The sequence below is a fragment of the Patagioenas fasciata genome, chromosome 11 (genome assembly GCF_037038585.1).
Source record: "Patagioenas fasciata isolate bPatFas1 chromosome 11, bPatFas1.hap1, whole genome shotgun sequence".
Taxonomy (NCBI): Eukaryota; Metazoa; Chordata; class Aves; order Columbiformes; family Columbidae; genus Patagioenas; species Patagioenas fasciata.
In genome coordinates, this window is record NC_092530.1 from 14,275,882 (window position 1) to 14,293,226 (window position 17,345).

The following is a 17,345-nucleotide window of genomic DNA, read 5'->3' on the forward strand; positions in this document are numbered from 1 at the left end:
GAAAAAGGTTCAGAGCCATTTTCAGATGCTGAGATTATGATTCAGAGCCTATTTGCTTCTTCCCTAGTGGCCTGCTCTGAGATTCTGCACTACAGTCCTTCGTACAAGAGAATTACCAGTTGATGTTTTATTGCACATTAAATATTATCTAACATTCTCAGTACATAAAAGTCCCACACGCACTTAAAGTCGGCTTCTCCCCAGATCATTTCACTACCACTGAAGTACATCAAGCAAGGAACTAATAAAACTCCTATTTAGTTGTGAAGCATTAATCATTATTAGATAGAACTATGAGCATAAATACATATCAAGTAAGAATATATGCCTTTCAAGAAGACAGACTTTTTACTTCATAAAAAGGATTCTGTTTTAATGAATGATGTTCCTTTCTGAAAATTAAAATTCGTTCACAAACCACTGTTTTTCTATTTAATGATAAGATGAATACACACAGCTTTGAAAATTTTTTATCTGCAGTGATTTTTGTTCTTTTATTCATGGTCGCCTTAATGTTGCAATTCTTTAAAAATAAGCTTTTAATTCATCACAAGTATGCAAATCAGTTAGAAAAAAAAACCAACACAAGTGGCACCCTTTATTGCTCTGGTAGGCAAAAGATTTCAACAAGATTGAGCATGTTATTATTTCTTACTGGGGTAAACAATACAGCTAAAACCAGAAAAGCTACCAAAAAAAAATCTTAATTTAAGGACATACTAATACATCTAGGATACATTATATAAATTAATGTAAGATTACTTACAAGCTATCTAATTGTCCACAAGTAACAGAGCAGAAAGTCATTCTCTCTAACTAGCAGGATAACAAAAAGAATGAATCTAATGGGCAGTGACTGAAGAGCGTGTCCCTCCGGCCACCCTGGCTCTACCAGTTCTCCCTTCTCTTCAGACCAAAGCTCCTGCCTCTTTTCTAGAGGATTAAACCTACATCCCTTGGAGGTAGGTGCATGTTGGGAGGGGCAAGAGGTGGCATTTATTATTTACGTATCTACAGTTTAAAGTCAAAACTAATAAATTAACTCTATGCAACTTCCCATTACTGCCTTTGAAATACCCTCTTAATTCTGTCGTCTTTAATCTTCCTCAATCCCCAATTAGACACTCATGTTTTAGCATCACTTAAAAGAAAACAGCACATACACCTACGGCAAGTCAGTATTAAATTCAGAGTTTTCTACTTTAAAAATCTTCAGTTAGAGGCAGGAACACTGAAATAAGCCAAGCAGTGAAAGCCAGATTTTTCACATTGATTACTTTTCCGAACTGTTGAGTCAGACTCCTCAGTGCTGCATGAAGCTTGGCTAATTATAAAAGAAGCTGAATGTGCTTCTCTTATCACATTATCATTTAGTTGCCTATAGTCTTACTTTAAGTATAAACTATTCAGATAACATTAACCCATTTTCCTCAGTTTGTAAATAATAAACATATTTAAAATAACCATTTGATATGTATCAAATTAGCAGAATGCAGTCAAGACTGCATGATTTTAAAATCTGTAATTAAAAGTTCTTAATCAACTGGGTATAATTACCTGAACATAATACTTCTGCAATATACTGCAAATTTTAAAGAGGTTGTGGAGCAGTACTATAATCCTCTTCCTCTCTTTGTATTTCATTCCTAAAGCAGTTTGAAGTTATTTTTAAGCATTCAAGAGTTACATGAAGTATTATGCACTGAGACGAAAAAGTGTATAAGCTAAATAAAAAACTGATTAAGTGAAATCACAAATTAGCCTGCTTAGAAATAGGTCAGGAGAAAAATTCTAGATGAAAATCTAAGCAGAATTTCAATTCATCTTTTTTTTCACTCACAGTACTAAAACCTTGCCTTGTTTGCTAAAAAAAAGTTTAAAACCTAAAATTGAGTTCTTTCAAAGCATTTGCTTCTATATTATGAATATTAATTGATATTATTATTATGAATAATATGAATGGTATTTTTATTGTAATTAATCTCCTACCTTAGCTTATATTCAATTCATATTCTCTGAAGAAATTCTCATCCACAACTACTGGTAAACAGCTTTGTTTATTAGCAGGAATGGGAAGGAGAAACTATGCCTTTAATCCTGGAAAAATTCCTGCATCCTGAAACTCTCAGAGAGATTATTTACGTTCAGACACATCTCAAATTTTCTGAAACGCTCAAGCAGTTAGAGGGAAGTTCAGTCTGAAATTCTTTAACTTTCTAATCTCAGTATATGCTATCAATAATTCTTCAACAAGCTGACAGAAACAAAATAAATACATACTGAAGATGTCGTTTCCCTCCCCTTAACTTTTATTCTCCTGACAAAAAAACAAAACAAAAAAAAACAAAGAAAACTCAACCTAAACTAAACAACCAACCAACCCAAAACCCAAACCAAACTATGCAACCACAGGAGTATAGAAAATTTAAAAAATTCAATAGGTAGAAATCAATTCTAGAATTTTACACAACCGAAGACAACTTTATGAAAACAAAAACCACCATTTATCAGGTGATCTATTAATTATGAAAACATAAACACTTGGGCAGAATCAGTTAATTTCTTAGTCTTATCCATTTTGTCAAGCCACCAGTTTCTCCAGTATGATAAAAGCTGTCAGACACCTACAATTCAGGGTGATGGTTTTAATTTTTCAATTACCAGGAGTTGGTAATGTAGCCATGACATGAATGCATGTGCACTGAAATTGCCAAAAGACCTTTAACAATTAATTTTCAAAAATTCCACAGAATCCTCATACATTAGTGCTATAATAAACAAACACACACACACAGTCTCTTGCATTGTCAGATGATCTTTCTTTAAGAAATTCAGGTGATAAACCACAGAACAGAAAAAATTAAACATTACCTACCTGTCTCATTTTTCTCACCAAATCAATTGAATGATGCAAATCATTTTCATAAGCACAGCAAATACATAGGTAGCCAAACAACAAAGGGCAAAGCATTTACTCAACACAACTGAAAAAATGTATATAACCTGTAAAAAAAGCTGTCAAACTTAACAAGAAAACATGGTTGCAAAAGGTGCGCTTTACTACCTTGGTTTCACTTGCAAACTAAAGAGGGGCTTACTTGACAGTATTCAGCCTACACATGAGGACGAAGCAAAAGACAATTACAAGGCAATATTATAAGACTTCCTTATGTGAATGTATCTCAGGAAAATAATAAGCTTTTTCTTTAAATAGCAGAACTGATTACTAACAAGTCTCCTAGCCTCATAAATAAGACAAAGTAGAAGAGAATAAGTAAGTAACAAGAAATAATTTTCCACTTCATCGTGAGTTGTCTCCTTTAAGCTTCTTTTCTGCAGTCTTGTCAGAAACTTAAAATAAATCCATATAGAGATTATATTTAGTATCTTGTGAATTTCTGTCACTGAATCCGTTCAGGTTGTTAATCCCACTGAAACTTAGTTTCCATATACACAGTAGTTTAAGAGAACCTCTTTGTTGTATCCACCTACTATATGCACTGAGCAGATACTAATGGTTCCAGACATGAATCCCCTCTTTTTTCCTTCGAAAAAACAACAAAAATGTGACTTCTGTCTGGTTACAGTAAGAAAGAATATGTGTCACGTGAATTATCTGTGCTTCTACAAATGCACAAAATGCCTTGGATCTCGCCAAGTACCACACACCAAATACTTCCATATATATAGAAATGTGCTTCATGCAAAGTAAACCCTGCATATTTCTTTTAAGAAAAAAAAAACTTCTGCTCAGTCTTTCTCAGAGTTTTGTGAGCTTCTTGTATCTACAATATACTTGTTAATTATACTTTTGAGCAAAAGTAAAGCTGGATATATAAAAATTTTAGAGGAAGACAGGCTGAACAGACAAAGATGCTGAAGGGAGTGGAGCATCTCCTGTGTGAGGAAAGGCTGAAGGAGCTGGGGCTCTGGAGCTTGGAGAAGAGGAGACTGAGGGGTGACCTCATTAATCTTTACAGATATATAAAGGCTGAGTGTCAGGAGGATGGAGTCAGGCTCTTCTCAGTGACAACCAATGGTAGGACATGGGGTAATGGGTTCAAACTGGAACACAAGAGGTTCCACTTGAATGTGAGAAGAAACTTCGTCTCAGTGAGGGTTCCAGAACACTGGCCCAGGCTGCCCAGGGAGGTTGTGCAGTCTCCTCCTTTGCAGACATTCAAACCCACCTGGACACCTTCCTGTGTAACCTCACCTGGGTGTTCCTGCTCCGGCGAGGGGATTGCACTGGATGAGCTTTTGAGGTCCCTTCCAATTCCTGACATTCTAGGATTCTGTGATTTGGTATTCTCCCACAAATTTTACTCACTAACACTCAAAGAACCTATGGTCTCTATTCCCTATGACATGAAAGTAGAAATCACTCTTGGGAAAAAGAAAACAAAACAAATCAAAAACAATTAAAAAAAAAAATTAAAAAAAGCCAAAAACAAAAACACACCCCACAACATTTTCTCTAAAACAATGTTAAAAAAAAAACCAACAAAAAAACAACAAAAAAGGAAAAAAAGAAAGCACAAACCCATGTTAACGACATTTATATTCCCCCCCTTCCAGAACAATACATCTGAGGCTAAAATAATTAATGCTCTCACCTCTAGTTCTGATAGTTTTTTAGATTTAAATGATTCAACAATCATTAAATACCATTCTTTAAGAAAAAAAAAAAAAAAAAACTACTATATTTGTGACTACTTCCTCTAAGAGAGCTATCTGGTTTCCTCCTGGGAAGTCTGATTATAAGCACTTTTAAGTTATCTTCAGTTCTGTGTTTTCTTCTATTCATTGTGTACTGTTGCGCTTTTCTTTGTGCTAGAATAAAAGCATGGAATTGCAGAGTTAAAACTTCTTATCCAGTGTTGTAAATACTTAACCAGACAATCGGAATGTTCAGATCACCAATGAAAACATGCAAAAAGGATATGCTCATCTTTTCTACAAACTTATCATGTTCATCTTGTGTTTTCGGGAAATTCTTGATGTCATTTTCTAGGCGCTGGATTTGCTGGTTCATTGAATCGAGGTTGCTCTTCAGGGTCTGGGCTGAAACTAAGAAAAAAATGACAATGAGTAAAAAGCTTCCAAATTCCAGAAAGGGTATCAGAAGGGGAGAAAACAATGTCAGCATAAATGGTCCTAAGGAGAACGAATCCATTAAGCAGACTCATATTTTTCTGAATTACTGCTCATAAAAGTTCTAATCTTCATAAAAATTAAGTGAAAAATATCTAATGTAATATACCAAATCATCATATTTAATGTTGAAATGTCACCACTTAATTCTACCATTAGTTCATATCATTCAATTTCTATTTAAATTTATTGGTAAAAATTCTAATATTTCATTCTTTTAAGTCTAATTCAAATATTAAAAAGTAACTAAGGTTCAAAGAGATTGTATCTTATTAATGGATGCACTTGGTTAAATGAGTGATCTTATTAACGCACACACTCAGTTACAGAAATTATTTAAAGAATATACATAGATAAAAGATCAAATATTTTTTCTTTTACTGACATTAAACTGATTTCTAAAAACCAACATCTGGGGAACCCGCTGTTAATATCAAAGGTAGATTTGAATAATAAAAACTATGGATAATTAAAAAAGGACTCACAGTATAGCATCAAAAAAGAGGCTACTCTAAATGAACATAATGAACATTGCTTACTCTGCCATATTCTATTCTAATATAAACCACTATTTCTGTAATTTGTATTAAACAACCACTAATTTATACACCATGAGAGAAATCTCCATTGGAAATCTTGACATCAGGATTTTGAAGGTGAAGCAATACCATACCACAAACGAATTCCAGAACGAGAGGAAAAGTGAAAAGCCCCTGGTCAAACTGTAATATTAAAACAAACTGAACCCATAATATTGAGGTTTATGATATAATCAATGAAGTCCACTTACCATTCACAATTTAATCACAAACAGCAGTTTGATAAGCACTGCCTCTCAACTGAAAGACTTACTTTAGAACAAAATTCTATTTTTGGTGCTTTGTCTCCTGTTGCATAGTTTACAAATAGGAGTTTTCAAGAACACGAAGACAAACTCAACACCACCTTTCCCCAAAAAACATCGTAATGTTTGCACCGATTCACATCCTTCCTCTGAACTGAGTACAGGATATTTTAAGTATACTGTGATTCAGAGGCTGTTTAGATTCTACAAAATACTTCATCTTTAGTGACAGTGCATACAATCTTTAAATAAAGACAGTGCCACCAACAACTTTTGCTCTGTGGAATCAGAGGTGAGAACATCCCGCACGTTATTGACTCTTCAGTAAGTGGCCAAGTCCACACTCTTGTGTGACTGCAGGCAGCTGCTCCTCAAAGCTGACACTGCAGAGAACCTGAGGATTATTTGTGTACTCAAGATATGTACATGACATTATTATTAAAGGGGTTTCTCTTTTTTTTTTTTTTTTGAAAGTAAGTCATTTGTCCAAAAGTAGTATAGATTTTTTTTTTCAAAAGATTGGTTTATTTTCCTATTTAAAAAACCTGTGCTGTGACTACATGACATTAAACAGCATCAGGAGTTTGATTCAGGATGGCTTGAAAAACAGAATGTAGGAAATAAAAGTTCTGTAAAGAAGGAAGCTGTTCTCAAAACATAATTAATACTATATTGATTGTAAGTAATGATTCATATCAGCCCTAACACCACTGAATTAACTTTTCACAAGCACGTTCAAATACATAAGGCACCAATATAGCTGTATTTATCACAGACATAATCTTTATTTTATTTGCAATTTTATCCATTTTATACTGAGTACCAAAGGAACTACTAATCATGTAACCTTAAAATTATAGTGAAACCATTTTTAAGTGTAACTGAACAGGGGAGGGAACCAAATAAATCTATACTGACCACAGCATCCTTGTAGCTATTAACTTTCCAGACATAACCTTGAAATCAAGCACTACAGTAGTCTGAATAAGAAAAATTATCAGAGTTTTTAGGTTATGGCTGCATTAGTTTTATTGTTTGACATTATTATCAGAGAAGGAGCACACATTTTTGCTTGAACTGAAGAACTTTAATCACTATATTATTTTTGTTGGCTTTTATGTAGTGGGATATGGAGAAAAACAGCACTAAAGTAAAATGCTAGAACTGAAAAATAAATTAGCAGGATGCAAATGGCAATTTTGTGGGTAAAAAGAATAGCAGCTGGTAAGTAAACAGGCAATATAACAGATAAAGTTTAACTGTTTTCAGCAATTTGAAAATATTTATATGCATGACTGCTTAGGAAGAGTAGTAGTTTATATTTGTCTGAAATTTAAAAGTGCAAAGAAATTCAGCAAACAATGACAAGAAATCTTAGCCTCTGTGATTAAAATGGAAGAAAACGTTCAGAAAACAGTTTAGATTAGATGCACACTGACTTTGAAAGTAAGAAAGAACTCTACCCAAGCAAGGCAGCTGTATGTCCCCCAGCTAACTTCTATATTCACACTGAATCAGAAACTACTGCAGAATATTCATTTTCATTCACTTTTTTTTTTTTTTTTTTGCTTAGCCCAGGTAAATGTACAAGTTCCTGTTCAAACAATTTATGGAACTGTTATTCTGCAAGACAAGCTTAAAAAGATCATGTAACAGGAAACATATATATATAGACTATAATAAAATATCTGCATTTTCTCCCATAAAACTGTTTTATTAGAGATATACTGCTTCAGTAACATGAAGAGGAGGCAACATGAATCCCTTCTACTCTTTCAGAGAAAATAATGTGAACTTCTTAAAACTCTGACAAGGTTTTAATTTATGAAAGCATAAACTCTGCTTGCAGCAAAATGCCATTTCTTTGAAACCATTCCATAAATGCAGGTACTAAACAGACTGTCTCTATCACTACACTTGTCAAAGCTGGTGATTGCAAGACAAAGGCTTGTTCACCTTCCATTTGCCCATCATTCCACCTGAAAATTAGGCATCCTAGTAGAACTAGTCTAAAAATCTACATGAAAGGTGACATTTAGTCTTCAGTGGCACACAAGCAGTGTACTCTGTAGTAGTAATTGCAATACTGTTCTCTTTAATGTCACAGCAGGAGAGAACCACCAGCTAAATCCACAAGACAAATATACAGATATCAAAAGGAACATATAGGGATGTAACACTTAATATGTCTCTGAGAACATGTGCAGCTGTTGGGGAAACACATCTGGGGAACTGCAATGTTCTCCCCAAATCAGCACACCTGGCTGCCAGCACCAGGCAGAGCACCAGGCCCTTGATACATCATTATGCCTTAAATCAAAAACACCAAACCAAAACAAACAAACAAACAAAAAACCACAACAGAAAAAAACCCAAAACCTATATACAGAACCATCTTCAAGGTCAAACAGAAGAAAAACAGCAGCAAGATTTCTTAACCTGTACCAAACTGGCCCATTTTTTAGTAATGGCAAAAGGGTGGCTTGCAAAGAGCTGCTGCAACTCTAAGATAGAAAAAAATACATCATCTTTAACACGTGCACCTTAAATTCTGATAATTAAAGGATTTATGAGACAGATATAAAAATCCAACACCAGAAATGCAACTTCTGTGCTTCAATTATCTGAAATATTATCACACAGAATTACTATTAACATATAGGGCTAATATAAACAAGGTGAACATGAAATTATGCATATTAATCATAGAGTTCCAGGTTGGAAGGGACCACAAGGATCATCTGATCCAACCTTTAATGTATTGTCAGATTATTTTTCATGTCAGTGGAAGACTAATATAAGCACCTAGATTCATCAATATTCTCTCTGCACAAATACGGAATGAAACTCAGTTAATCGTGCATCATTAAATCTGCAACTGATTAAAAGATTATTTTGTATATTATTATTTATTAATAATAGAAATCCACAGTGATTGAAGTCACAATGTCATTTTGACATGGAAGGTGAAATATATATATATTCACTTTACTATTTTCATTATATTAATTCCTCCTCTGTGTAAAAAAATAAAATTGCATCCACCTGATTTGGAGAAAGCAGCAGCATGGACTGCACGCTAGGGAAAGCTTAGTGCATGTCTGGTGGACCACTTTAGTCCTAGAAAAATGCTGAAAGCAGTTAATCTCATGTTAATGTAAAAAGCTAGCTAGTCTCCACAGCCAAGCTAAGCATTTTATATTTACAGTAATATAGTAATAGTACCAGAGGACAGACTAATCCTTTCCAAAATAAGATTGTGTCAGACTAAGAGTCCTTCCCTGCAACAAGGGATGAAATGATACATTTTGATTAGGTGCAGTGTTTCTTGCATAATAAATTCAAAGTGTCTCTGATCATGATGCGAAACAGGGATGGCCACGTGCATGTTTAGTAAAAGCTCTGAAGTGAGAGTCAATGATATAAATGACTTCAGTACCCAAAGGCAAATCTATATGAAGCAAGCGAACTGTTGGATTTGTAAGTCTAGACAGTATTTGTGCCATAACTACATTCTAAGAGTACTTATGATTATTTATTTCTTATTGCCTGAGGGCAGATAGAAGTAGTCTTTGTCAAAAGTCTAGGAAAAAAAAAAACAAACCAGTTTGAGGAGAGATGGGCAAGCAAGTACTTAATCTGCAGGAATTACAATAACTGATTACTCAAATTCATACCACTAATAAGTTTATATTTATTAAAAGAATAAAAGTTCTGTTGGAGTTAGGTGATTCTGTGATGTGCTCTAGCCTCCTTGAGGATTCTGAATTCCACAGTGTGTGTGTGTATCCCAGTATATGCCTCTACATTATAAGTGTGTGTATATATGTACATATACTGTGATAAATATCTCTCACGGGTAAACATCTTCATACATTTATACATATTTGTGTGATACAGGTGTACCATGATGTGTTTATCTCACAGGCAAATATGTATGTATACACACATTTATATATGTGCGTATACAGACACACATACATATACCTCTATCTGCAATGTGTACCACAGTATGTCTGTATCACACGAAATCACCTATACGCAAAACTTCATGACTGAACAGCTTCCAAACCTGCGAGTAGTACAGCTCCCTTAACACGTTATTTCTCAAGGAATTAACATGTCACTGTTCATACTAAAAATCTTTCTTAACAACTATACTGTCCACAGGACACAAACTACAATCCGTCATGTTGTCACACTTTGACATACGGAGAAACCATTGTTTTAAAAAGGTAAATCGAGCATTAGAACTTCAACAGTAAAAGTAACTCTATATTGGAATATTTTCCCAGGAAGTACACTGAACTTAATCCTTAGAATTTCTGAAGAAGAAACCAGATAAACAGTCAATACAGGTGGGATCAGGCAAGCTCTTACGACCACATCCAATCAAGCCAACTAACAAGAACCAGCAAACACATTTCTTACCCAATAAACATCATGTGTCTTTCACAGAACTCAGAAGTAAAGTAGTATTGAAAAGTACATTATAAGGCCAACAGTGTCAAGATTTCAAAGCAGAACCCCAAATATTGCAAAAGAAATTAAATTCATAGGCTCAAAAGAAATGTTAGAAATGCTTAAGAGCAGTGGTTTAAACATCTTGTGGGATGAACGGAAAAAATCTAGAGAGTATCCACCTCTTCTTCCAAGAAAGGGAAAGCCTTCTGACACTGAGTACTTATGCTTAACAGTCAATATATCAAACACAACACACTTTTTTTCCCTGTAAATCTTCCACTGAATGTTTTAAAGTTTAGGAAAAAACCACCAACTCTGCCCAAATGGTAATGTTTTGTTTATATATTGTGACAACATACTGTAAATGAAAACATGTAATTTGAAAAAGCTTTAAAATAGAATTTTTAGCAGATACATTTCACACATAGATGTGCATTTCTACTTCTAATTTGCATGTTAAGATTTCATTCACCAGCAGGGTCTCTGCATTTTAGTTGCGCTATCGCAAGATTGACACAGAATGGTGAAAGCAATGACACAGCTGTGCTTTATCACTTCAGACTTCTACAGTAAAATCCTCATCTTAGTTAACCAAAGATAAAGCAATTGTGCATTGATTCTCTTGTCCTGCCCATTTGCAAGCAGAGGTGAACCACAATTGTAAGAGCATCTTGCAACAAGTCTAGCCCAAGTAGCTCTTAGCTTTAGAGTTTAATGAGAGATTCAGCCTAAGACACTAATTATCTTCCAATCTGAGATGATGTTTAATGAGGTATGCATGTGGATAAGCTCTAGATTGCAATATTGTTCTCTATCTACAGCAAGAAAGGAAGGAGACTTATCAGTCCTTATGGGAGGAAAAACCAACCACCACCACTCTACCAGACCAAAATGGGTCACAATCACCACTAAGATCAAGACCTGAAATTATCACAGTACAAATGTTGAAAAACTTATATGACATCTTCATATGTCTTATCAGAGCAAGAAAACAGATATAACTCATACAATTTAAGAAAAGGATGACAGAATTTAAACACACATTCAGAAAAAAAACATACCACACAAGCTAAACAGTTATAAAAACCAAATTTTGGGTACAAACTATGAACAGACTTGCAGCTTCTCAGAATAACAATAACAGCTGTCTAAAGTGAGGAAATTTAATTTAAATATTACACACACCGAAGTGCAAATGCCATTAACAAATCTGCCTTGACAAGTGAGATAGTGGGAAAAAAAAAAAAAACAAACACACAACATTGCCTGTTAGGCCTAAAATCAGAAACATCATGAGCAGCACATCTTCCTTCGCTCCTCTGGAGCTGAGGAAATTACAAACAGCATTCATAGTGCAGAAACACTCAATATATCCACAGAACAAGAAGAGAAATTTCTGTGGGGAGTTTATATTTAATATCAATACATGTACAGAGTTGTATTTAGGTTTAGGGAATGAATCTGTCTCAGTTTCAGCAATTATGTGCCTGCATACGTTTTAAGATTAATTCCAATACACATAACTCAAGTTATTGAGACATTAAGAATCAATTATAAACGACAAACAGTGCTTTAGGAGCCCAAACTGCATTAGCACTATCACTAGTGACATGAGTCAGTTGTTAAAACTCCTTTGCAAAGCACAGTACAAAGTCATTGATCTCCTCCATGCCATATCAGAACATACAATCTCTTCCTTGCTTTGTGAAGCTCATATTATCTAACTCATAACTGGCTCAAAATTGTTTACTTCTTACAGTCAAATTAATTGCCAGCAAAAGACCAGATTTCTGAAAAAGAAAAAGCTCTTAGGCCCATAAGATTCCTGTTGTTTAAATCCTGATAAACGTTATGCTTGTTTTTGTTACCTGTCTAAGTTCTGTGCGTACCAACCTCCTACTCACTCTGAACTCTGTTGTCAGTACCAGCCTTTCCACCTCACTGTTCAGGTAAAATGATAATACATCATAAAATATAAGCTTGTTAGTTGAATGTGAACTGACAGATAAAAATACTTTAGAAAACAGAAATCCTAATTTCAGAAACACAACCAGAGGTATTAGAGGTGATTGGTGAGAACAGCATCGTGTCCAGTGCAATATGGATAGCTCCTCCAGAGTACTCCAGAAACTCACCTTACTTCAACGTTAATTCTGAAAACAGAACTTATAATTACAAAACCAGTATCTGTTGAATAAGCACACTGCAGCAAAACTTCCTGGACAAGGTATAAAGTCAAATTGCAAGTGAGGCAAAGGAAAGAAGTGACTGGACTTTCATATTCTATTCACTGCATCCAGATTTGGATGTGTGAACTGAAACATGCTCAATTCTGCTGTGTTTTGTCCAAAAGTCCATAATTTCCACCGTCACTATTTCTCCATAGTCTAATTTTGCTTGGTTTGTATATCGAACTGATATGCACACAATGTAGTTCAATGTGAAGCAGCTTTGGCACACTATAGCCCATGGTGCATACGTGCAAAACGTGTCTTACACCAATGAAAGTGCAAATTCAATAACAGAGAAGGAGGAAAAAAAGATGTAGGAGCTGTTTTGTAGCCTTCACCTCTCTCTTGCGGCTGGTATTAAGGAATTCCAAGTAGATTATGTAATTTGAGAAGCCATTTAAAGCAGTCTTCAAATCTGGATTAGTTTAACTACAGTCAGAAATTATTAAATGCTTTAATTTCCTTAATGAGCAACAGCCCATGAAAGTCATTTTAACTTTTCTTTAATTTTGCCCTTGATATTTACACTTTGGGGAGCTGAGTGGATCCTTAAAATGCATGCTATACAAAATAACTCTAATGCACAATCCAAATCGTATCTTCAAAATACAGCTTCAGAATTCAGAACTACTACAACTTTGCACATTGTTTATTATACATTAAGACAGCAACTAAATAAATCCTTAAAATCTTCACAGACTGGGAAAATTTAATAGGCAATTTTGCAAAGTGCAAGACAATCCAGAATCCTACCAAGTGTCCAACAGGACCTTTTGCAGAAATTGCCCATTAGAACTACAACACAAAAATGATCTGTGAAGTTTTTGCTTCCCCATCTTCCCAACTGACACTTGCCAATGAAGGAGAACACGTCTGTCAAAAAAATCCTAATGAGATGATGCATAAGCTACCATCAATATGGCAATGCTATAAGCAAACACAGGAATGTTACTAGAGAGGGGAAAAAAAAAAAAAAAAAAAGCTTTCCAGTATTTGATGTACCTAACTGTGTATTTACTACATTCAGAAAAACACACTGAGTTTCTGACATTTCAATATTGCAGTTTATGTGAATGAAAGGAATGATAGAAGTCACTATACAGTGCAAGATTGACTTTTGATTATGATGCAAAATGCCAACTTCAGATTCTATTATGGAGAGAAAAGTCACAGATGCAGGCATTAAATTTCTCACGCCAGAAGGCATTGTCTATTTTATATTCACTAATGTGCCAGATTGGGCAAAATCTGTTTCAACAATTTAAACTCTGCAAGGTGGAAAATGCTGCCGATCTCTTTGTAAAAACCGTTTCTTCTGCTGCAACAAACTATAAAACTCTTTTTTTTTGACAGAAAAATGACTACTACTTATGAGTATGTTCTAAATTGCTAAGCTTTAAAGCAACAATGGCACAGAATGTTTTAAAATATTTTCCCCACTCTAAATTATGGCATTAAATCACAGTGTATACATATATACAGTATACATACATATGCAAGTATATACATATTTGCATTCCACAATGCTTCTGACTGTTAATGTCCTTTCCAAAGAGATGCCTCAACCATCAGAACCACATGCTTGCAAATTAGAGAAATAATGTTTCTGTGTCAACAAGAGTGAGTAATCTGTGCTCCTGTTACTGGTACTTTCTAGTCTCCTACGCAGACATAATTCACCACCCCAAGGCACCTTTCACATTATTTTACTCAGAATGTCCTGTGTTTCTTTTAACAATACTTTAAAACAATAATTAAGTGGTCTACTTTTATACTGGGTAGAGAATTCTGTATGTTAAACACTGAAAAAAACCCCCTCATTACTTCTGAAAGAGACTTTATTATCTATACTGGTGTTCAGTTAGGCTCAGCCCTTTGCTTGGAGTTTAGCTGTTCTTGGGAGTCCTACATAACTGCTCAGCAAACCCCAAAATCCATACTCCATCTATACATACGAGGTACCACTTCAACTTGTCCAGCATTTCAGTAGAACATACATAATGGCCAATGGCCAACTACAGATAAGAGCATTCTATACCCAACTGTTTCTGAAGTAAACAGCAGTGGGACAACACATGCTCACAAAACTTCACATGACTCTACACATTCTAGTAACTCCTACTCTCGGTAGACAAAGCAAGAAGGTAACATAAGTATATCAAGAACTGTTAAACTTAGGAGGAACTGGACACAGTGTCCAACTCAGACATACTCTAAATAGAGGCACAATGTTTCAACACCAACTGTTGCTCTCTTAAAATCTGAAACTAAGTTGTTACAAAATATATAGCTAATGTTCCTCTTCTTGATTCTGTGTGTTACATATTTCTCTTTTTTTAATTTCTGGGAGGTTTGACACTCGGAGCCTCACTCTCTCAGCCTGTCTCCATAGCAGAGGTGTTCCAGCCCTCTGATCATCTTCACAGTCTCCTTTGGCCTCTTCTCCAACAGGTCCCTGTCCTCTCATGTTGAGGCTCCAGAGCTGGAGGCAGAACTCCAGATGAGGTCTCACCAGAGCAGAGGGGCAGAATCACCTCCCTCCACCTGCTGCCCACACTGCTTTTGATGCAGCCCGGGATACAGTTGGATTTCTGGGATGCATCCACAGAAAGGTATGGGAATTTGCCAGGTATTCAATAAAATCACAGGTTATAAGACGTAAGAGCAAATACCATGAAAAGCAGCAACTGGAATAATAAGCAAAGGAAATGAGGTAGAAATATTTCAAAAAAGCTTTGCAAATTTTCAGCAGTAGGTGAACAAGAGGAAAACACTGCAGACTAGGGGAATGTAAGTGAATATCACTCCCAATGTATCCAGTTTGTCACTATCTCGTGGGTTTATATTTTTATTTAATTGGTTTTCCTTTCATTCAGTCTGCTTCAAGTAAGAATGAATGCTTTTCCCAATAATCTCTTAATAGTTAATCAGTTTGACCTTCGCTTATACTTTCCAGAATAAAACTGTTTCCTAATTCATTTTTACTTTTCATAAACCTCTAGGTTGATCCTCCATCTTTAAAAAGATCAAATATTTTATTATATCTAATATCAGATTATTGAAGATTTTAGTACATGTATGGGCAGTTCATTTAATCCCATTGACCTTTTCATATTAAAATCCAGTTTAATGCTTTATCTGCTATTAGTTTAAAAAAAAAAATCATACATTGTTCAGAAGCTGGTTCTTTATTCTTATATAAAAATTAAAACAAAGCAAGACTTTTTTTTTTGTTTACATAGAACTGAGAAAATGCACAAAAAATCTAAAGGAAGTGGAAAAAAGTCTTGTATTTTGAATTTAACTTATAGTTCAAGCTACTAGGCTGCCTTATGCCTTAGAAGAAAGCAGTATACACCTCAAATAATCAGACTGTCACCAATTTAGCTCATATTTCCTTATTTAAAATTCATACAGAGATAATTGCTGGTAGATTTCCTTCTATTTTATGTATAACTAACTGATGCCAACATCCTCATATCTATAGCTGTTTTTTTCCAAAAGAAGCCTCCTACAGGAAAAATAAACTCATCCATCCATCCCTCAAACCACTGGTTTATGAAACACCCAACAATAAACAGGAAGTGAAAATCTTCTCTTCCACACAAAGTGCATTAACTTCCTACACAGAAACAACGACTACATGGGACAGAACAGATGAACATCACAACCACATGTGACAGAGCAGATGAACATTAAAATTAAACACAACCCCAAAAGTACCATGGGGAACAGTTGAAGCAAGTTGCACAAATCACATTAATTCTGCCAAAAATCTGCTTTGCTACAGACAAAGAAGGACTGAATGGGAAGTTTTGGTCATTAAAAATGAACAGTAATTTACGCTTCTGATAAGAAGTCAGCACTGTTTCTAAGAAACATAATGAGCTTTTATCTTACAGAATGAAACATGTTTGACTGCAATAAAACCTTTTTTTCCTATATACTCTAAGCATCAGGATTATTAGTGACTTTGTTCCCCATTAATATGCTTTCTCTCTTTTGGATGCTGTAGCTTAACTAAACTTAACTAACTCTTTTGGTTTAATTCCTCAAGACAACTTAAAGAACATCAGAGGCTTTGAATCAAACTATAAAAATCTCAAAGCTGCAAGGTTAAGTGTTAGCCACAAGAGACAATTAATAAAAGCTGATCAAATGTGCCTGGTAAACCAAAAGGCTTTGTAAAGAATTTAACAAGAGATTCAGGATGAAAAAGATTAAACTTAAAAAAAAAATTATCACTTCCAGCAAAGAACTATTGAGTGGTAAAAAAAATTTCTGGAATTTGATCAGATGACAAATTGCTATTTGCATAAATAAAATTAATCAATATGTTATTCTATCATAGTGACACTTATGAGGTGAGTTTGAGAAAATCGTGTGACTCCATATCAGAGGCTGGGAACAAACAACATTGACAGCAAACAGAAGCAATAGTAAGCAAAGATTCTCTGTGTGATATTCATAGTAGTATTCACACATAAGTAGCCAGCTGTACACTCTTTAAGCATGCACCTTTTTTTTATATATATATTTATATTTATATGTGTGTGTGTATATATATATATGTATACATATATAGTCTCTTCAGTCTCTATACTGCCTTAAAACACAACACCATCCTCAACCCTATATAGATCAGTTTCATT

At 34.7% G+C, this 17,345-nt stretch overlaps 1 protein-coding gene across 5 annotated transcripts in view; it reads right to left on the minus strand.

Annotated features, from left to right (window-relative positions):
• The window catches only part of DIAPH2 (diaphanous related formin 2), a 210,732-nt gene that overhangs the window by 98,471 nt on the left and 94,916 nt on the right, over nucleotides 1-17,345 (minus strand). For all 5 annotated transcript variants that reach the window (XM_065846125.2, XM_065846124.2, XM_065846123.2 and 2 more), the window contains one exon: nucleotides 4,945-5,070. In XM_065846125.2, coding sequence (XP_065702197.1) covers nucleotides 4,945-5,070 — 126 coding nt within the window. The remainder of the gene's footprint in view (nucleotides 1-4,944; nucleotides 5,071-17,345) is intronic.